Raw genomic sequence first — 24,202 nt, forward strand, 5'->3', positions numbered from 1 at the left:
ACCAGGTGCTGTAGAGTGTGAAAACATCGTACAATCAGCCTCATGAGTCATGTCACCAAGGTTATTCTGAGGATACTACTTATGAGAGCAAGAAGTAGATTAAACCCAGAGATTGGGAGTGGGCAGTTTGGTTTTGTAAAGGATTCAGGCACCAGGAATGCCATCTTTGTGACAAGAATGATAACTGAAAGGTCAGTGGAGATGCAGAAAGATGTATACATGTGTTTCATAGACTACACCAATGCATTTGACAAAGTAAGGCATGAGCAGCTATTTCAAGAACTTAGGAAGCTTGACCTACATGGGAAAGGATCTTCGATTGTTGCAAAATTTGTACTGGAAACAGACTGCATGCATGAGGGTAGATGGGGAGTGCAGTGACTACACAAGTATTGGAAGAGGAGTGAGACAGGGCTGTGTAATGTCACCAGACTTGTTTAACTACTATAGCGAGTTGATCTTAAGGGAGCTAGAGAATGAGAAGGGTTTGAGAGTTTGTGGTAGAAATATTACAAACATCAGATATGCAGATGACACAGTTCTACTGGCAGAGTCAGCTGAAGATCTTCAAAGGTTGCTGGATGTGGTTGTAGTAGAGAGCGAAAAGATGGGTCTGTCTATAAATTGTAGTAAGACAAGACAAGAGTGTTTAGTAGTGTCAAAAAAGGAGAGTCCAACGTGTAACCTTCGAGAAGGAGACCAGTTAATTCAGCAGGTGTCCTCTTTTAACTATCTTGGGAGCAAAATAACCGATGATGCCAGGTGTGTAACGGAGATAAAGAGAAGGATAGTCCTTGCGAAATCCGCATTTGGAGAAATGGAGAATATCTTGAAGAACTGTGCGATGACTATGGAAACCAGGTTGCGTGTATTAAACTGCTACATCTATCCTGTGCTGATGTATGGAAGTGAAGCAACATGATCGCCAAAGTCTCATGATATGGCACTTCAAGAGAGAGATCTATTTATATATAAACATTTTTTTTTTTTAATGAAAAAAATGACCAATTTTCGATCTTTTTATTTTTCGATAAAACAGGTTACTATAGTATAATTGACATGCGCAGAACCCAACATTCGACTCTGCGCATGTTTATTTTGCTATAGTAACCATTTATGTCAAAAAATAGTTAAAACTGGTTACTATAGCATGATTGACATGCGCAGAACCTAATATTCGACTCTGCGCATGTTCATTAGGCTATAGTAACTAATTTTATCAAAAAATGAAAGGGTCGAAAAATGGTCATTTTTCGAAATTTTCCCTGTACTATAGTACAGGGAATTTTTCAAAATGGTCATTTTACAACCTTTTTATTTTTCGATAAAACTGGTTACTATAGCATAATTGACATGCGCAGAACCCAATATTCGACTCTGTGCATGTTCATTAGGCTATAGTAACTAATTTTATCAAAAAATGAAAGGGTCGAAAAATGGTCATTTTTCGAAATTTTCAAAAAATGGTCATTTTACGACCTTTTTATTTTTCGATAAAACTGGTTACTATAGCATAATTGACATGCGCAGAACCCAATATTCGACTCTGCGCATGTTTATTTTGCTATAGTAACCATTTATGTCAAAAAATAGTTTAAACTGGTTACTATAGCATAATTGACATGCGCAGAACCTAATATTCGACTCTGCGCATGTTCATTAGGCTATAGTAACTAATTTTATCAAAAAATGAAAGGGTCGAAAAATGGTCATTTTTCTAAATTTTCCCTGTACTATAGTACAGGGAATTTTTTAAAAAATGGTCATTTTACGACCTTTTTATTTTTCGATAAAACTGGTTACTATAGCATAATTGACATGCGCAGAACCCAATATTCGACTCTGCGAATGTTTATTTTTCTATAGTAACCATTTATGTTAAAAAATAGTTTAAACTGGTTACTATAGCATAATTGACATGCGCAGAACCTAATATTCGACTCTGCGCATGTTCATTAGGCTATAGTAACTAATTTTATCAAAAAATGAAAGGGTCGAAAAATGGTCATTTTTCTAAATTTTCCCTGTACTATAGTACAGTGATTTTTTCAAAAAATTGTCATTTTACGACCTTTTTATTTTTCGATAAAACAGGTTACTATAGTATAATTGACATGCGCAGAACCCAATATTCGACTCTGCGCATGTTCATTTTGCTATAGTAACCATTCATGTCAAAAAATAGTTAAAACTGGTTACTATAGCATGATTGACATGCGCAGAACCTAATATTCGACTCTGCGCATGTTCATTAGGCTATAGTATCTAATTTTATCAAAAAATGAAAGGGTCGAAAAATGGTCATTTTTCGAAATTTTCCCTGTAGTACAGGGAATTTTTCAAAAAATTGTCATTTTACGACCTTTTTATTTTTCGATAAAACAGGTTACTATAGTATAATTGACATGCGCAGAACCCAATATTCGACTCTGCGCATGTTTATTTTGCTATAGTAACCATTTATGTCAAAAAATAGTTAAAACTGGTTACTATAGCATGATTGACATGCGCAGAACCTAATATTCGACTCTGCGCATGTTCATTAGGATATAGTAACTAATTTTATCAAAAAATGAAAGGGTCGAAAAATGGTCATTTTTCGAAATTTTCACTGTACTATAGTACAGGGAATTTTTCAAAAAATGGTCATTTTACGACCTTTTTATTTTTCGATAAAACTGGTTACTATAGCATAATTGACATGCGCAGAACCCAATATTCGACTCTGCGCATGTTTATTTTGCTATAGTAACCATTTATGTCAAAAAATAGTTTAAACTGGTTACTATAGCATAATTGACATGCGCAGAACCTAATATTCGACTCTGCGCATGTTCATTAGGCTATAGTAACTAATTTTATCAAAAAATGAAAGGGTCGAAAAATGGTCATTTTTCTAAATTTTCCCTGTACTATAGTACAGTGATTTTTTCAAAAAATTGTCATTTTACGACCTTTTTATTTTTCGATAAAACAGGTTACTATAGTATAATTGACATGCGCAGAACCCAATATTCGACTCTGCGCATGTTTATTTTGCTATAGTAACCATTTATGTCAAAAAATAGTTAAAACTGGTTACTATAGCATGATTGACATGCGCAGAACCTGATATTCGACTCTGCGCATGTTCATTAGGCTATAGTAACTAATTTTATCAAAAAATGAAAGGGTCGAAAAATGGTCATTTTTCGAAATTTTCCCTGTACTATATAGTACAGGGATTTTTTCAAAAAATGACAAATTTTCGACCTTTTTATTTTTCGATAAAACAGGTTACTATAGTATAATTGACATGCGCAGAACCCAATATTCGACTCTGCGCATGTTTATTTTGCTATAGTAACCATTTATGTCAAAAAATAGTTTAAACTGGTTACTATAGCATAATTGACATGCGCAGAACCTAATATTCGACTCTGCGCATGTTCATTAGGCTATAGTAACTAATTTTATCAAAAAATGAAAGGGTCGAAAAATGGTCATTTTTCTAAATTTTCCCTGTACAGTGATTTTTTCAAAAAATTGTCATTTTACGACCTTTTTATTTTTCGTTAAAACTGGTTACTATAGCATAATTGACATGCGCAGAACCTAATATTCGACTCTGCGCATGTTTTTTATGCTGTAGTAACGATTTATATATAAACAGTTTTAAAAATGGTTAATATAGCATAATTGACATGCGCAGAACCTAATATTCGTCTCTGCGCATGTCAATTATACTATAGTAACTAATTATATCAAAAAATAAAAGGGTCGAAAAATGGTCATTTTTCGAAATTTTCCCTGTATAGGAATTTTTTCAAAAAATGACCAATTTTCGACCTTTTTATTTTTCGATAAAACAGGTTACTATAGTATAATTGACATGCGCAGAACCTAATATTCGTCTCTGCGCATGTTTATTACGCTATGGTAACTAATTATATCAAAAAATGAAAGGGTCGAAAAATGGTCATTTTTTTAAATTTTCCCTGTACTAAAGTACACGTTCCTGTTCTATTGTTAGTCAACAGAATCTATTGTTAGTTGAAAGGCTGGTTATAACCATTACACCAAATTCGCATACACATGATTGTAGTGAAATTAGCCTAATTACAAACATATTTTTATTCCCGGTGAAATCTTATTCTTATGTAGAAGAATTTTACAGTAGGCGGAGGATGCACACTCGGAGTGCAGTTCTAGTTTTCTAGGTATCTTTGTACTATATCGTAATTTTAGTGTTTAACGTATAACAGTAGTATTTAGCAGGGTACATTTACAAAAGTAATTTTATTAAAAATATCTTATGGTTTTGTCATCATCTATGAATTAATTACAATAATCAAAAAAACAATCTAAAATTTGTTGAATACACTTAAACCTTTCCACATTTCCATTAATAAAATGTTAACGTATTTTATAACTTAGACCTATTTGTCTATTGAACAATAGTATAAAAGTGTTTTATTTTTTATGTTAAATTTAGAAAGCAATTAACATCTAAACACCTAAACCTATTTTCAAACAAGTACTTTGAATACTTAGTTTCATTTGAAATTCTATGGTACAAAAACCACACCTGTAGTCCTCTATTATATTTATTATATTTGATGAAGACTCAACCTTTATTTTGAGCTGTTTAAAAAAAACTTAAACCCACCCTGTAAGTGCAAATTATTTATAGAGAAATAATTTAAGGAAATAATGAAAGAAAAATTTAAAACAAAACTTTAAAAGTCGTATATAATAGAACCATAAAATCTCTAAAGCACATTATTTTATATAAATATTCTCATTAACTACCCTGAGAGTAAAAAAGCTATTTATAAAGTAGATTGTATATTTTGTATACCATTTGTTGTAAAATATTCCTACACTATCTTGACTTTGATCAAAATCGTTAAATCTCAAGACTTTTGGCAAAAAGTTTCGAGAAAAGTTTCAGTATAGCTAAACAATGACCTTAGCCAATCAAATTCATAGAAAATCTTTTAAAAAAATGATTGCTGCCGCTAGGTGACGTATCATCTACCTAGAATAAATTTCTTTACACAATTTTATATATATTTTTGTTGCTGCATTGCGAAAAGTGGAAGGTTTAGCCTACGGAGCAATACACATCTTGATCATGGTTTTTTTTAAGCTAGCTGACGTACATATTTTTCTTTTCTTCCTTAAAAAATGTGTACACCCCTGTTAAATTACAATAATAAACTACACCCTATTTTTCTTATATGTGCAAGAAGCATGACATTGTGGTTGTTAATGCTTATTAGTGCCAAAAAACTAAAATGCAGCATAACTAGTGGGTAAGCTCAGCTTTCATAAACTAAGGGTTAACTCAGTTTAGGGCATGGTAAAAAAAATGAAAAATAGGGCTGGCTTTTATGTCAGTTTTTCTTTCTTACCTAAATTAAAAATGTATAATATAAAACAATAAGACTTTCAAATTCTTAAAATATCTTTGATAGATATGTTTTTGTTCATAGCAATAAAAAGACATAAAACTATTTTGTTTATGTATGTTTTTGTGTAAAATTAGGAATTTGTAAAACTTTTTCATAATTCTGTTTTTCGATTCTTCTCTTCCAACATATTTGAAAGCATTTTCTGTGCTTTGTAGCGATTTAATTCCATGTAACGTAAATCGTGTGTGAACCACAATGCCATTGCACAGCGCCGTCCACTTAGAACTGGTAAAACGCCATGTAGATTTTCCTTGCCTGCAGAAAATGCTACGATACGTCCACATTTAGGTTTAACTTGAGACTGTAAGGAAATATTATATATATTAGATCCAGCTGACATATTAATGTGTAGGTCATACTGTAGGTCATCGCAAATTAAAAGCCTCCTAGTGACTTACCTGAACCTGCAATTTGTTATTTGAAAATATAAATTCCCCTCCTTCAAAATTATCTCCCAGGTACATGATAGCACTCCAGTCCCTCCAGACAAATGCTGGTGGAACTTTGTGGCAGTTACCATCTTCATCCAATTGACAATTATCAGCATGTACTGGGTGACTTAAATCTTGACGATCTGCTGGAGCACCTGAAAGAACAATTAAATTGGTGACTGAAGTGTGGAAGAAATGCCCCTAAATTAAGAGTATAAAACGCATGTTTGTATTAAAAGTATCAGGGTGTATCACTTCAACCTGATCACTTTTTGACAAAGGGTTTTGACAACTTTGTGGCCTGTACAAGGATTGTTTCCACTACGCACCACTTTATGGTTTATGGTTACTTTATTGTCTTTGCTATTACATATTGTGACTTAACTAATTTCTTAAGGGTCTTTCACACCTGTCCCTGCATGGTTCCGATTGACGCCGGCAAATTAAATCGAATATCAATGTTTTGTTTTCACAACGCTATGCACCAATCGGTATCCCACGCGAAAATGAAACATTGACGTTTGATTTGATTGCCGCCACCAGACCAGAACCATGCCGGAACAGGTGAGACAGAACCTTTACACAACCAAGATATTTGTATTCATTTTGTAAACTTTTAGAAGATTTAAATTCTACTAACCTGGCTCTGTTGTGCGACATGCAAGATGAGTGTACGAATGATATAAAGGTCTTGTTAAATTAAAATATGATTCTGTAAACGCCCTAGCACGTTCACTCAGGTCTAAATAAGCTTGAGCCATAGAATGTGGAATCTTCCTTGCCCTAGCATTCTGGAAAATAAATTGAAATTTATTATTGTATTATTAGTTGCTCTATACTCTGAAATAATGATGTACTTGGGTGGGACTCAAACTCATGACCTCCAAATCACTACAGTAGCCTGGTGTTCATACCACTAGACCATCATGCTTGCTCTGATGACTTGTGTTGGATTAAAACCAAGGAAGCAGCGGATACTGCACCAAAATGGAACGAGGTCCCTGAAATTGGAAGGCAAACATCAAACATGCCAAGTTACAACATTATTTTACGCAATGAATGGAGTTCAATTTTGTTTTTTAAAAAAAAGCCCAGCTCAACACAGGGCAGTTCTTTCACATGGATGTTTATGGATCAAACACAAAATTTTGCAAAAAATGTTTTAGCAATGGAGAGGAATAGTGACATGGAAATATCTTGCTTTACAATTATGCAAATTATAATAAATATTATTTGTATTGAATATTTCATTTGAAGAAGTTGAATGAGAAATAATTTATCTCATTTCAAGTTAGTTGGAGAAGCGAACACCAATCGAAAAATTTATTATATCAAAATTATAATATTGCAATGTTATAATAGAAATAAAAATACCATGGCAACAATATATGAAGTAAAAACATTCAATAAATTAATTTATTAGCAATCAATATGATGATAGCAGAAATGTAAAAATTATTTATATAATAATTTTTCTCTTGACTAATTTAAATAATTTAAAACACAAAGTACTTACCTTCAATTTGCCAAGAAAAGACTACTTTCACAAATTTAATAATATGACCATAAGTTTTAGTATACAGTTTTACACATTTTTGGAGGCTGAATTTCTTAAGAATTTGAGCAAGGCAATAGCAGATAAATTTCTTTTACATAGTTAATTCTGTTTTTATTCAGTCGTGATTTCCAATATGTCTAAGAACGTTCTCTTCAAAAACTTGTTGTTCCCATTGTGTTTTTGTTATTTTATAGCTATCCCTGGTTCAAACTACATTGATTCACACATGCCAAGTACAATATTTACTCGAATAAAAGCCCTGCTTTGAACATGTGCCCTTCATGAAATATTGTTTGGAATAAACGGAAACCTTAAATAACTGTAACTCTCGATTAAACGCCCCTTAAAAACCCACCTAAACAATATTTATTTATTAATAACAACACAAATTTACAGGGCCAACTTGTAGTCATAATAAAATTCAATAATAGACCTAAAACTAAAGTTAACCTTGGTTTTGACAAAATCTAGTCACTTCTGCAAACATAAAAACATCTTTTACGAGTACAAATATACTTACGAGGACCACCTCCAAAACATCGATACCTTTAAAATTTTCATTTTCAGTGTGAGGGTGTGGATTGCCTTCATACCCATCACCGGGGTAGGCGTGGCCCTGGAAAGGAAATAATGTCAACCTGGTTATTAACAGCTGCCTATTATTCTACGCATCTGACTACCTGAAGGAAGAAATGTTTAATTAGTAACCTCTCACCTCATCGGCCCTCCATAGACGATAGAAAACCAACTGCCAAAAAATCTGTTACCTAATCTGCAATATAAAACTCTGACAATTTATTCAAAAGTGTTTAAATACCATACCTTTTTTCCACAGGAAAAAAATATTCTTTTCCCAGTTGAACAAAGAAAGTTATTAAAAACTTATTTTGTTATTACAAATTTTCAACCAACTTGAATAGAATATGAATTTCTTGGGGATTATATCTATTTTGCTTACAACTTAAATTAACCAAAAGATCTAAAAATGGTACCTACCGCGCACCCAAAGGGGTAAAACTTTACACCTTTTATCTAAGCATTTTACTCACCATGGCCACCAGTAGCACAGACAATCCCTCAAACTTTTCAAATGGGGTATGAGGATTGGGGTCATCATCGTATCCATCACCGAGAATAGTATTCATCTGGGGGTAAGTCAATGGAGCATTTTTTGGTTAAGAGTTCAAAGGTGAGGATGTGCAATCAACCATGCAATAGTACGTTTTACTTTAATACTGACAGATGTTAGTTTGTTACGATGGATGATAGAAATTAATTGTATTATACGATGAAAATGAATTGATGATATTAGTAATGAGTCTATCCGCTTGCAATACAATATTAATATAATATTTAATATAACAATGATAAGATGATGGTAACAGCAAATAAATAGATAATGATGGTAATGAATAATGATTATTGTAATAATGAATATAATTGATGATAAAGCTGATGTTGGTCGTAATACAACAAAATTATTGTTAAATTAATTTTTAATATCTTATGTGATAATTAAATTCATTTTACCAATTACTATAATATACTAGAAAAATGTACGTAAATAACAAACAAAAAGAGCAAAATTAATTTTTTATTATTAAAATTCATAAAATGATTATGTTCATATTTGCTGCATTAGATGAGAAGTTTAACACAGAAATGGGAAATAATCTTGTTTACTATGACCTATATCTAAAAATACTGAGGTAATTCTCAAATGTTGCCATCATTTTTCATTTTCATTATAAACAATTTTAATAAAGGAAATCACATATTAACAATATGCGATGACATCACCTTCATCAGTAATATATACACATAAACGTCATGTCATAGTAGTATACAGTACATAAAAATGTTTACGCACATGAATATTACGGTTTCTGGTTTCTAGCTATTTTCAAAGTACTTTTAGGTATCATGTCAAAATTATTCTACTGCAGTAACTACATGTTTTACTGCAATAATGTATGATTTTAATTTGTTTCAATATTGAAGTTTATGAGGCATCACTGTAATAATAACAATGTGTATAATGTTTACCAAAAAAACTTGCTAAATAATTACATGAACAGGTAAATAGTAAACAAAATGTAGTTACTGCAGTAACTGCAGCAGAATAATGTTGACATGATCCTATGCCCCTTTTACATGAAAAATAATCTACTCTATATTCTATCACTATTCAACTACGAGGCCTACTATACTCTTGTAAATGCATAGTAAATGCTATATATAGTTTAAACATGCACAAATGCTATATAAAATTTAGTTTGAATTATTGCCAAGTGTTGTGTTGTGCTGCTCTCCATAAATAAATCCAGCTAGCCTCTTAAAATGAAACCTAAACAATTTATTAAAGTCAATTACTGAAGAAATTACACCGTTGTGGGTATCAGAGATGGAGAGAATAAAGTAAGCAGAAAGCTAAATCAAAACAGTTAAAAAGTAAAAACAGCCAGAAACTTAGATTAGAAATAAAGTGCCAAACTTTTCAAAGTAATTAGTAACTTGATGCTTGGCTACCAATTTCAGAGTTCTGGGTTTAAATCCGATCACATTTTTTTTTTCTGGCAACAGAAAAAATAAATTCAAGTGGAATTATCATTTTGCCAGAGTATAAATTTAAATTAAAGATGTAAAAGTCTTGGTTTAAAAAGCAAATGATAATAATTGTTCGTATAATTAATACTTAATACCATAATTGAAAACTGACGGCAAGGTTCACCAGTAACAAGTACTGTTTTTCACTTGACTTTAGTTAATCCTTTACAAAGAACAGCACAACACTTAGTATTTGACATGTTTTTACATGGATTGAAATTCAATTTGCGGTTAATGTTTATCTACATGTTGAAGAAAAGTTGAAATGTTGCACGGAAGAAGGCAAATGAGAAGGGATATGATTTTAATAACATTTTGCCAAGTTGCTTTCTGACACATGATAGGGTACTCTCTCTCTCTCTCTGCAAGATGTGTCACATTTACTGTTATTAAACTCAAATTTCAAGCCTCAGGCCGAAAACAGAAGCAGTGAAGTGACTAAATACAGGCCTACAATAAAAAGTGGACTTGTTTTACAGTTAGTTCAACTATACCTCCATGGTTCAAAACACAATATATATCAGTAAAATAACCAAGAATTTAAGAAATTTTGCGATATAATGTTCCAAAGCAAGAACGTATTATGAATTAGGAATTCAGATCATTTTAAAAGAACATGTCACCATCAAGTTTTTATAAGTACTGTATTTGTTTCACAAAGGAGAAAAAAGAAGTTTGTTTTTTTCCTTGTAAGATGGAGATGGAATGTGATAAAAAGTCACAAAATTTATGACCTCCAAAATGTCTGGTTACATGCTTCCCATTCCTGGTTTCCTTAACCCCTTCCTGCATTCCTGAAATTCCATGTTTACTTTTGATGGGAGCATGTTGCTTACAAAATTGTTCACTTGGCAACATAGCCCCCAAGACGATTACAGTACTCTCCATTTTCCGCCAATGCATATGTCTATCATATTTAAAAATAAAAGTGGGGAAATGTCTGCAAACAGCAAGTGAGAACCCATCTATACCAAGATTCAAACTAATGTTCACCAACAAAAACAACTTATATTCAAGAAAACCATAAATAATAAAAGTGTGCGAAATACTTTCACTGTAACAATAATAGCCTACAGTACTGTAAATAAATGGAGAAAACCTGTATAATTTTATGAAAATAAACAATTTTGCTTATAAAATATTACATAGATATATTGACATCATATTGAATATATTTTCATTAATAAAAAAACATCACATTAAAATTACTTACAGCTATCTACAAAAATGTCAAAATATTGCATCTGGTATAAAACAATAGTATATAAGGTTTTAAAAATATATGTAATTTATGAGGTATTAATTAATAAGAAAAATGCACATTAAAATAAACATCATTCATTATGTATGTTAATAATACCTGTACTTGATGCTATGTATGAAAAAATAAAATGTTGAAATTAATACTAACATACACTTGTCAGTTTGTGTTGAAATCATTAAAATTGAAATGAATATGTAGAAGATACCAGTGGGAGAAACAAAGGAGAAAAAAGAAGAGGTAGGACGTATTATATGTATATATATTATAAACTATTATTATCACAACTTTTTTACTTTGTATGTATCCAAATTATAAAAGTTATTATTTTCTTAAAATTTATTTTATATTCTAGTATTTGCTTTGCTTTGGGACTGTCCATTAAATCTTAAACCAGCCAACAAATTGGGTTTTTTTTGGTATGAATTTGAATGTTTTAAATGAGGCTTTGTGACCTTCATATGGTTTCCTGATAATATATTGTCTAATAAAATTGAATGGTGATATATTGATTTTCTGTTATTGTCTGTTAATAGAATGAGTTTAAATCTATATAAAAAAAAGTTATATAAATGCAACGAAAGGATGATAAATTATTAATATCAATTAATAATTGATTTTTACAATTAATAGAATAATATACAGAAGGGGTTAACTTTATTATCAGCACACTGTCTCTGGAATAGTATAATATGAAATTGGGTGAAATTTCAGATGGGCTATTTAAGAAGACCAAATTTATGTCACAGTCAACATTCTATTTTGTGAAAAATACTCAACTGTGCTACAAAAAAAAAATTATGACGATGCCAGGTAGGTGTATCGCAGAATATACCATTATCTAACAGCGGTGTCATTTAAAGTTCTTCTTTTTGTAAATATACCTCTCTTTGGAGAGATAGAGGCTATTGCTGGTTTATCGAGGGAAGCTAGGCACAATATATTCTGTAGGTACAAACTTGCACCAATACAGTATTCAAAAGTGTGGTAGTAGGGAAAATTACAACAAAGTCAGTATGGTGATAAAAACCAAAAACACTTTTTTTCTTGCATTGAAATAGTTTGCACTAGTAAAGGGATCATGTCAAAATTCTACTGCATTTACTGCAGTAAATACTTTTTTTACTGTAATAACCTATTATGATTTTAGTTTGTTTCAATGAAGAAATTGATGAGGCAAGGAATGCTCCCTAAATAATTGCATGAACAGGTTCAAGACGGAGTAAACAACATGTAGTTATTGCAGTAACTGCAGTAGATGATGTTTGACATTATCTATAATGATGGATTGAGAAATGATGTAACATTCAATATTAGGAATGAAAATAAAACAAAAATGATGAATGATGACATACATGCTATGCAAAATAAAAATAAGAATGGTTATGAAAAATGATGAAATAATATTTACATATCAAAAGGTATGATTTAACAATGTTGACAATATTTTATTCCAAGACAATTAAATCATAAAACATTATAAATTTATAAAATATTTGAAAAATTCTTTCTGAATTTTCTCAATTTCAATCTAATTAACATAAAATAGATTGATGTTTTGGTTGATTATAATAGTGTCAACATTAAATAATAAACTTTAAAATAATACATGTTAAAAATACCTCAAATTGTTAATATAATCATTGCAACATTTTATTCGAGTTGAAGACAGTAAAATTTGCATTTTAAAAACAGATTTAATAAATATAACATTATCCTTTTGTTGCTATCAAACAATAATTTTGTTTAATTGACATGACATACATTTTTGTTAATCATAAATTTCAATGTCTTCGGTTTTTCTACATAAAATGTATACAATATGCAATCTCTTTGAAGTTATAAGATAAATGTGTCCATAATGTAGATATTACAATGAAAATGAGGGATTGGTGGCTCACTTCAAGCATGCCTACTGCTGAATAAATCAGCTCTTCCTATAAAAATTCTTTTTTTAAGGGATTGGAGCTGGCCCTGTTTTATGTTTTATATTCATGTTTTACACAACACACCCAACCACATCCCCACAGCGGATGCACATTAAGGTTTTATTTAAAGCAGTTTGATACAAAGAGGGCCTACAGATAGGAACCCTGATTGAAACAACAGGCTTTCCTTCCTATAACAAAGAAGACAAAACCAAATCATCTGTATTTTTGCATCAAGACATATTTATATTACCACTTCAAAGAGAGATCAATGAATACAAGAACAGAGAAAAGACCCACCTGTGCAAGATCCATTAACATCTGACACTCATCTACAGTCGTTAAGCTGTCCGCTACGACACGATTTTCCCCTTTTAATGACGCACCATTCTCGACAATCTTCAAACCTTGCAGCAGTGCAGCAGCCTTCTTCAACTTTTTAGCTTTCCTACTGCTGACTTTTTTCTCTGCATCTTCTTTTCCACCATTTTTATCATCAACCGCTCCGTTTTGTTTGTTTTTAGTTCTTTCGCCCGTTTTCTCTTCCCCGGGGGACTGAGATGGGCGCTCACCTAAAAAATGACCATTATCTTCTGAATCTTTATCTGAGATATCAACAACTACATTGTCTTCTTCTTTTCCAATATCTTTTTTATTATCTTCACTCTTCTTTTCTTTTTCATCAGCTTTATTCTCCTTACTTTCTTCTTTAATGTTATCTTCCTTCTTTTCATTATCATCCTCCTCATCATCTTCGTCATCCTCCTCATCCAGGTCTTCACTATATTTGTCTCTTGCATTTTCCAATTCTTTGCCTCGTTCTATTAGTTCTTCTATTTCCTTGTTATTGTCATCTTCCTCCATGTATTCGTCTACAGTGGGTTTCTCATATGGGTCATCATACATCTGTATATACAGTATATAGGATTATATTGGAAACTGAACAAAACATGTCAAAATGTGATCATCTATAACATAACAGCAGTAGTGCCAATAATAATTGTAATATCTCTACCTAAACAGTCAGGCTGATACTCATAGTTTTAAAAAGAGTTAGCTACCTTTATTATGGATATACAGTAGTGCCATGCCAAACCTTACTCTTATACTATTCCTAAACCATGAATGTCAACATTTTGTACAATGTTTTGTACTTTTTGGGGCCAATACCCATGTCGTTCTCGCACCTTCATTCCCCTAAAATATCAAGGCTATGTTTCACTGTAGAACTGACAGAAGACTGAACATTTTTATGAGCACTTTGGAAATTATAGGCCATCTTTCATACATAAGGTTAATATTAACAGTGGTTGTGGTGCTATTTAGGTTTTCATACAATCCTGGTATTACACCAAAGCCAGGACTGGTAACTGTTACTAATTTTCACTGAATACTTACATCACCATCCTCCCCCCAGAATTTCATACGAGCATAAGCAAGCATTTTCTTTTCCATTAGAATTTGATTATAATATAAATCCGCATCCTCACGGGGTTGGATGTCCTGTTTGTCGTCTGCTCCCACGTGTAAGTAGTACCTCATGTTAGACTTCATTACTTCGTCCTCCGGAGAAAACAACAAATAGGTGAGAGCGTTTTGTGCAGCATTTATCAAATCTTCAACTGAAAAGAAAAGATTTTAAAGCAATAACTTGTATTATTAGATAGTGAAAAAAATGATAGTGACAAAAATGATAGTGACAAAAATGATGGTGACAAAAATGAAGGTGACAAAGATGATGGTGACAAAGATGATGGTTACAAAGATTATGGTGACAAAGAGGAATGTGACAAAGATGATGTTGATAAAAATGTTGAAAAAGATGAAGGTGACAAAGATGAAGGTGAAATTGATGATGGTGACAAAGAGGATGGTGAAAAAGATGATGGGTCACAAAGAGGATGGTGACAAAGAAGATGACTTGACGATGAAGCTGATAAAGATGATGGTAATGTCAATGGTGACAAAGATGATGGGACAAAGGAAATGGTGACATGACAAATATGATGGTGACAATAATGGTGACAAATTGAGGAGCTTATTGGATATTTGGTTTTTAACAATAAATAATGTTTAATATTGAATAAACACAAACCTTTGAAATATGCAAACTGTAAGAAGTGAAAATGTTGTGGTAAATACTTTTCATATTCTGCACCTTCAAAATTAGCTAACACTGATTCACAGCCTTCTTTACAATGTAACGTTGATGCATAATGATCTGAAGTTAAACATTCATATCATAAATTTTAAATGTTCACCTGAATGAACTGTGTTCTATCGCCAGTATTCTTAAACCGAACATTACAGTATATGAAGTCACCTACTGTACGAATCTAAATCTTAATTCTATAAGATTTACTGTTTTTGCTTGTTTAAAAAAAATATAATTTAAATTCATACAAAAATTTGTATCCACTTTTTTAATCTTCATTAAAATACATTAAACACAATTTTATATGTAATACTAAAAAATGGTCTATGATTTTTGTGTTTTCGTTTTTATGTGCACATCCATTGATATTTATCATTAATTATTAATATAATTATTTTTAACTATATACTATAAGGCTATTCAAATTTCTAAATGTCAGTCTTTGATGGTCTTTTTGTAATGTATATTTTTATATATTTTATACCAAATTTATTTGTAATAAAAAATGTCCATTGAATAGATTTTTTTATCTGTTGAACATCTGTTCAGTTTTACTAACAATTGATTATTTAATTGAGAAGAAAAAAAACCATATTACATACATTAAAAACTATACTTTGGGACACTCCTATTCAGTGGACACTTTCTTGTGAAACCAACAAAAGGAACTATATGTTTAACCCTTCGGCCAATCACTATTCAGGGTTCACCTCTATTAACGGGACACTCTGTTTGGTCCTAAAGGTTTCAACTTAATAGGGGTTCAACTGTATTAGACAGAATCTAAAAAAAAAACTGGGAAAATGAGTCAGATGAATTCTAAAACTGACTATAATAACCAACAACTTTTATTATTCAATTTAATTATAATGATATGCATTAACAACAGGAAGAGGGGAAGGTCAGGTAATAAATGGAGCAAAAATTAAATACTCATTATAATATATTATAGTATTACTTCCACTCTACTGGACAGAAAAGTATTTTTAGAAACCAGCCTTGGGGTAGTTCTTCAATGAAAGTGTGACCATAGTACTATTTCATGAAGATCAGAGTTCTTGGTTGATTGATTGATGATTGATAGTCTAGACTATTGAACAAGAAGTATACTAAACTGAAAACCTCCCAAAAAAATAACCTGCAATTTTCCCTATAGTTTGGATTGACAATGTGTATAGTGGTGTTTGGCATTCATATCTACCAACCATTTTAGTAAATCGGAAATAAAAGAAACTATAGCTAATGACCATAGAAATGTATTTTAAGAAAAACGAAAATTACAAGAGAATCACTTTAAAAATTAGGAATTTATAATTTTAAGAGATCCTGATTATTATGGTATATTTGTAATAGTGTTGGGAAATTGAAGTTGAAACACTTTTTTCTACCCACGGGTCTATTTGTTTTATCTAAAAATTAAATAAAACAAAAATAAAAAATAAAACTTGGTTTCTCTGCAGGCTCCAAAATTAATGGTTAGCTTTAAATTAGAAAATCTCCCTTGATTTTAGACAATAACAAATTTGGAATTTAAGAGCAATTAAAAACAAGAAAAAAGTTTTACAGTAACTTAATCTTACTAGATATTGCTTCGTAAAGATCTAGAAAATCTCTATCGTCGTATTTTCCTTCGCACAGTGCACGGCACTCTAAATCAGCTACCCAGTAAGCCTTGAGGGACTCTTCCATCTCATAAATAACACCTGTCCAGTTCTGTGCTTGATAATAGTCCAAACCTTTCCTAAAATGTGCCTGCAGAAAATTATATAAAAATTGTAAAATAATGTTTGATTTGAGGTTGATCAACTTGATGTGATGTATTTGGTGGATTTTATTTACAACTTGTACTCTGACAGCTGTATGCAAAAATATGTTGTTTCAAACATTGAACCCAGTGGGTCAATCTCATGTCATCTGAATATGATATCACCTTAGAACAAATCGAGTGTGGCTAAATTGGTTGCATTTGAAATGGCTATAAATCATCAGGTAAAGTTGCTGAGTGTTGAAGTACTTTTACCTTTTTACTATGAATACTGTAAACCTGGTGATCCATTGACTTTTACCACATGGTATCAATGTATCTGATGTGGTCAAAAATTAACTTACTTACTAGGAGAGGAGGACTGCACAAAGTCAACTGTCTCAAAACCAGACAGCAGATCCAAAATAGTCTGGTCTAGGTTTTCAGAATAAAGTAGAAAAGAATTTGGGATATTTGAGATCTTTTGGAAATTTGTCTTCATTGAGACAGTACTTGATGCAATTCTTACTCAACTTTTTACCAAACCAGTACATACGGTACCTTATGCAGCTCTTAATCTACTTCAATACCAAGTCAGTACTTACTTGATGCAACTCTTACTCCACTTTTTTACCAAGTCAGTACTTTACTTGATGCAACTCTTACTCCACTTTTTTACCAAGTCAGTACTTTACTTGATGCAACTCTTACTCCACTTTTTTACCAAGTCAGTACTTACTTGATGCAACTCTTACTCCACTTTTTTACCAAGTCAGTACTTTACTTGATGCAACTCTTACTCCACTTTTTTACCAAGTCAGTACTTTACTTGATGCAACTCTTACTCCACTTTTTTACCAAGTCAGTACTTACTTGATGCAACTCTTACTCCACTTTTTTACCAAGTCAGTACTTTACTTGATGCAACTCTTACTCCACTTTTTTGCCAAGTCAGTACTTTACTTGATGCAACTCTTACTCCACTTTTTTACCAAGTCAGTACTTTACTTGATGCAACTCTTACTCCACTTTTTTACCAAGTCAGTACTTTACTTGATGCAACTCTTACTCCACTTTTTTACCAAGTCAGTACTTACTTGATGCAACTCTTACTCAACTTTTTTGCCAAGTCAGTACTTTACTTGATGCAACTCTTACTCAACTTTTTTACCAAACCAGTACTTAATTGATGCAACTCAATACTCCACTTTTTTTAGTAAGTCAGTCCTTACTTGATCCAACTCTTACTCCACTTCTTTACCAAGTCAGTACCTACTTTATCCAACTCCCTCCACTTCTTTACCAAACCAGAACTTACCTGATGTAGCTCTTACTCTACTTCCGAGTCTGAGCCAGTACTTACTTGATGTAACTCTTGCTCCAAATCTACAAATGCTTCTTTACTTGCTGAAATTGACTCATAATATTCCAGATTACTTTTCATAATGTCATCTTGCGGGTTGCCTTGTAGATATGTATAAGCAGCTGACATGGCTTTATCATACTGGAAATCCTGTAAAGAAGAAATAAAAACAAAACGTTAAAACTTTGACTACAAATACAATGAAATTACTAACAATCAGTTGTTTTTTTGAGTATAAAAGAAATTCAATATTTTGTGTTTGAAGGAAAGATAAATTTAATTTGATTTATTTTACATGTGTCAAAAATTGTTAATCTCATGTTTTCAGTCTTCATACATTATGTCTAGAATGCTGGTTTTTACATCCTCATTTTAGCTGACTTAAAATAACAAGGAATAAATGGGGGAAAATTCATCAGAAATTTCATTCATCCTAGTCGAATAAACATCAACAAGAAGCAATGCCCTATCAAATGAATGTTATGTTGGTTCATTTTCTTGTACACACTACTAATCTATTGAAAGTGCAAGACAAATCATTTCATAACTGTCAAATACAAACAGCAAAAGAAAAAAAAACACCATCCTTTATTTTTCATAATAATTTAATTTGAATATTGGAAATTGGCTGTGAAACCATTAGGGACATCGTACATTAACAGCATGACTATGTCTTCAAACATGTAAAAAATATCCAGACCTATTACACTTGTCTCCTGAGAATGTCCTTATGTCTTCATATCAAAACAAGCTAAGTGAATTTCAGGACGATTTGCATGGAATTATTGACTGCTACGATAAGCATGTACAATTTTCAGAATCATAATCATGCCAAGTTGATCATAAAACAAAACTAAACGTTATAAGGTGCACACATTTTATCTAATATGTTACAGTCCAAAAAATTGTGTTTTTTTATGAATAAAACAATTGGTAAACAACAAAATTTATTGTAAATTATAATGGAAATCGGTTTGAAAACCCCAATTTGATAAGGTCAGTGACTGGCACGAACATTTGACTACTTTCTGTGGAATTTAGCTGACCAGTTCGTGAACGGTATCGTGTCTAGCTAGTAATAATAAACGTCATGCAGTAACAGGCCCATATCATAGTAACTAAACTCCTATATTAACTTTATTTTAAATAAAATTATACTGTAGATTGATAATTAAACAGTTTTAGGGTTTTTAGTTAGTTTTTACAATTATGAGAATTACATTAAGAATCACATGTGACTTTTTTTGAATTAAGTTTTCTTTACCTACAGTATAGATCTAAAATATTACACTTACTTCACTTTAGAATGTCCTTTGGTAATAGAAATAAAAAGTCACATCAATAAAATTTGAGAAAAAAAAGTTGTAATTCATAACCTATTGTAACTAATGATTTACATCCGTTGTTATGGATATTTTCCAAAAACTCTAAAGCTTGGTTTCCACTTACACGTAATACAAGCTAAGTAAGTAATATCACCAATCACTGTGCGATAGCTGCTCATCCAAATTGTCGCTTATGATTGGTCAACTCACTTGCATTGGGGTTATGGCTACATTGCATCGTAGTGGGAACCAAAGTTGACAACAACAAAATTGGGTCAGTAAAAGTTTGGTTTATGCTAATCATAAGGGTATGGCTGATGGATTCCACAGTGTCTTATGGTATTAAGCAATAGGAAACATCTGCCAGTGTTTTACTACTGTATGTTAGCACACTATATGATTGTTTATAAATGGAAACAACCCTGATGGTCAGCAACATTTGTTGTTGTTTCGGTTGGTGAGCAAACAACTGATTATAAAGCTCTGTCTACACTATCAAACTTCATGTGGCGAAAAAAAATGTGATGTGCCTATATACAGTATGGACATGATGATGTCATATCACTACCACATTTGGCCACGTCACACTTTTTTTGTCAAATTAGTTTGATAGTGTAGACAGAGCTTAAGTAAGGTTAATCCAATGACATAGAAAGACTGCAACATGTTCATGCAGGTCTGGTTCACAGTGAGGAAATATATCTAATGGAGAATAAAATAATGAACAGCTAGGTTAATTACTGTAGCACATATTCACACACACTGGACAACACGCTTGTGTGTGATAATGGACAGAACTGCTCCTCACTATCATGTATTGGTCTGTATAGTCGTGCCCAAAGATGCTCAAAAGTCAATAACTTTTAAGCGAATATAATGTGCTATCTTAAAAAATATATATTTAAATTAGTGTCCTGGTCTTTACCATTGTTGACAGGATGCCTGATGATAAAGGTTAATCCACAATTAATTCCTTAACTTTCCTTACATGAACCTATACACATACAGTGCAAAATAAGCACAGTCGAATGTGTCAAAATGTCTACAATGGCTAGTTGTTTTTTCACTTGGGATTTAAATATTTCTTGCACTAAATAATTTAAAAATCTTTCTGCACATTTTCTACTTACAGTATCTCAGCTTCCATTAGATAGTAGTCTATGATTCATGTGTTGCATGTATATGACTTTTTATAATTTAATTCAACCATGGATGAATTAACAATTAATTAAATAATTCCTCCATAAGTTAACTCAGTCATTCTTACTTACGTGTTTACTGTACTTGTTGACATAAATTCATTGTGTTAATTATCATTTTTACTGATTGAACTCCCTTTTTATTAAACATAAGATATTAATAATTTAAACTACAGTAAGTTTCCTATGCACCATTACATTTAATCACAATAAAAGGTAATTATTATAGGTATATTAATATAGTGAACTATAAGAATATCTCTATGGTTATTTAATACACATTTTAATACATACAGTTAGATCCAATTTGAAACATGAGCTAAGCAAAATCTATTTACATATACTGTAAGCCTACTGAAATTGAAAGGAATGTTCATGCTGAACTTCAGAGGTATTAATTCAATGACTTGTCACAACCTACAGAATTAGTTTAAAGACAGCTGAGCTTTGTTGCTGTAATTATGGGATACTATAAGGCTAATGGCTCATTTGATTACTTTAGGAACTAGAATTAACTGTGTGGTTAACAAGTGAAGCAGGTCAGAGGAATTGATTAACCCTCTGTATATAAAAACCTGTCTGACTGGCTGATTGTTTTGATTATTTCTATAATATTAATGTTGTACAGTATTTGGTTTAAAGTTTGACAGGTAAAAAATGATTTGATAGAAAAATTGAATTCATATGATGGAAATTCATGCATTTAATGTCGAAATTTGTTACCTTGTTGTTTAAATTGGGGAAATAGTGTGGTGCAAGGTTATTGTTTAATCTGGGGGTGGATGGATATAATAAACCTTGTTGTTTAATTGTTGGGGGGGGGGGGGAGTAAATGTAATGTCTAATTTGGGGGTGGAGGCCGAGGGATATAATGTACTGTTCTGTAAGCTTGTTGTTTTGGATAAATACAGCTTGAATTATTTGCCCAGTAATATGTGGATCAAAACATGAAAAATAAATGGGGTACAAAGAACCCTAAATCACATTTATCTTTCTTTAAATTTACATTTATAATGACTAATAATATAGATTAAATACTGTACTCAGAAGAAGAAGAATGTGATAAATGTTCCCTTATTTGTAGTTGATTTGATACAGTACCAAATCAGGTAACACTAAGTTTACTACAATATACTATTGTATATTTCAGTGTACAATTCTCAGTAAAGTAAATGTATGTTTTATTAAAATTCATACTTGTCAATTATACTCGATAACCAAAGCAAAATCACAATTAATTATTCGGTGAATTATTATATTACAATTTATTATTATTATCATATACTGTAAAGTACTGTATTATACAAACTATTGTTACTAGTATTACTGTTACATGGAATTCTATAGTAAATACAGGATTTCTCCAGGCTTAGAGGGATGCACTCCCCATGGGCATGAACCAGGAATTAAGACTACATATTTCATAACATAGACAGAAGAACATTATCTTTATTTCACTACTATACTAACATCCCTATTTAAAGCATAAGACAGACATGCATGGCAATTAAAGTGGAATCATGTTTTGGATTATCTAATTGCATATGTATTAACACTAACAAGCAAATCCGTGTCTGACATTTGTATGACCTAGTTTCTATTTCTTTGTAGGATAAAAATAACTTTAAAAAACTTATCTTAATAGTAAATCGATTTGGTGTTATTATTCATAATTTAATAACATAAAAATAGCAGAGACATCAATAATTGCACCATTTCTCCTCCTAACCCACATTGACGGCAATCCCATCATTTATGCTGGAGTACCTTTTAAGTCTCTATAATTGTTTTTAGTGATCTTTTCATGATTTAGGTCAGTACATGAAATGTTTGCATATACATTTTTAATAAAAGTAGTACTAGTAGTAGGGCAAAACTGACGTAACAAAATGACAATTTAATGAAATGACGACTTCCCCTTTTTACACATACAGTACTTTACAAATATAAAACATTTAAATTTGTGTAAATTTGTTTTACAGAAGAAAAAAACTATTTATACGTTTACACAACCTTTTATAAATTAAATAAGTTGAAAGTTGTAAATGACCTCTTGACCTTTACCTAAATAAAGACACAATAAACTTACTCAAGCATATAGTTGGGAGTAAACAAAACCTAGCAGGTATAATAAGCTGAATCCCTTGTGTACTTAGCAAATGTTTTGTTCACTTTTATCCAATGAGATGGCACTATTTAAGCTTCTTAAAATGTGTAATAATTCTTAAACTTTCACTTTGTAAATTTGCTTTGTTGCCAACAAAGTTAATAATTATATTTAGATATTATTATTTTAAAATATAAATTCTATTATTTAGAACTATTTTAAAACAAAAACTTTCTCCTCCTTTTCTCATTAGTAATATTAAGTAAATATTTGAATTACTTATTTAGTCATATTTAATACTAAGAAAAACAATTTTTAAAACATATGTAGAACTGGACATAAGAATGCATACGGTCGGCTAGACCCCATACTTGTCTGGTGCTGTGAGTTCAATCTAATACGTGGCAGACAAATCTTAGACAGCGGAAGCTAACAACGTGACAACATACAAACAAACTCCGTCTTGTTTACTATCAGCAAAACATGTTAAACACCTGGTTTAATGTGCGTGTCATTCCTTTAAAATAAGTAATTCAAATAAAGGAATTATTACCTTAAAATAAGCAAACTGTAAATAGCTATAAGGTATTCTTCCCAAGAACTTTTCAGTAACTTCTTGATTCATAGTTTCGGGCCGATTTCCAAGATTTTGAAACTTGCATCTCCGTAAACATTCCGCTTGGAAAAACACGCTTTCAAAGAAAGTTAGCTCCGTTAGTTCATTCGCATTTGTGAATGATACTCTAGAAATATTGTTGCATTTTATACGACATGAAGTTAGTTGATAACGGTAAAATTTAAATTCACTTATTGCCTTTTCAAGTAGGTTTATCGTATCCTTCCAGCCCTCCCGCGAGTAGGCTTTCATGCCTTCTTGGTACAACTCATCGTAAGTCTTTTCGAAGGCTAGGTACGATTGAACTGGAGTAACGCCTAGAATTAAAATGTAATACGAAATTGTAACCGTAAAAACTATTGAAATTGAAGATATAAACTGAGCCATAATAATCTTATAAAGTGTCCTCTTCCTTGCTTTAGAGTCTTGAAAACGTAGTGACCAAATTAAGC

General features: G+C 31.5%; 1 protein-coding gene across 3 annotated transcripts; it reads right to left on the reverse strand.

Moving 5' to 3' along the window:
• Positions 1–3,901: 3,901 nt before the first annotated feature.
• LOC140054439 (prolyl 3-hydroxylase 1-like) lies at positions 3,902–24,202 on the reverse strand. 3 transcript variants are annotated; one of them, XM_072099423.1, is made up of 10 exons: positions 23,688–24,202; positions 18,504–18,653; positions 16,977–17,148; positions 15,337–15,462; positions 14,640–14,863; positions 13,542–14,147; positions 7,966–8,061; positions 6,528–6,678; positions 5,855–6,042; positions 3,902–5,757 (listed from the first exon to the last, which is right to left on the reverse strand). In XM_072099423.1, the coding sequence occupies exons 1-10, from the start codon at positions 24,135–24,137 to the stop codon at positions 5,548–5,550; spliced, it is 2,373 nt and encodes a 790-aa protein (XP_071955524.1). In that variant the 5' UTR covers positions 24,138–24,202; the 3' UTR covers positions 3,902–5,547. The 3 variants fall into 3 exon arrangements, with proteins under 3 accessions (XP_071955524.1, XP_071955523.1, XP_071955525.1); XM_072099422.1 differs by lacking the exon at positions 7,966–8,061 and adding an exon at positions 8,495–8,590; XM_072099424.1 differs by lacking the exon at positions 7,966–8,061.

Source organism: Antedon mediterranea, chromosome 7, assembly GCF_964355755.1.
Source record: "Antedon mediterranea chromosome 7, ecAntMedi1.1, whole genome shotgun sequence".
NCBI classification, from domain to species: Eukaryota; Metazoa; Echinodermata; class Crinoidea; order Comatulida; family Antedonidae; genus Antedon; species Antedon mediterranea.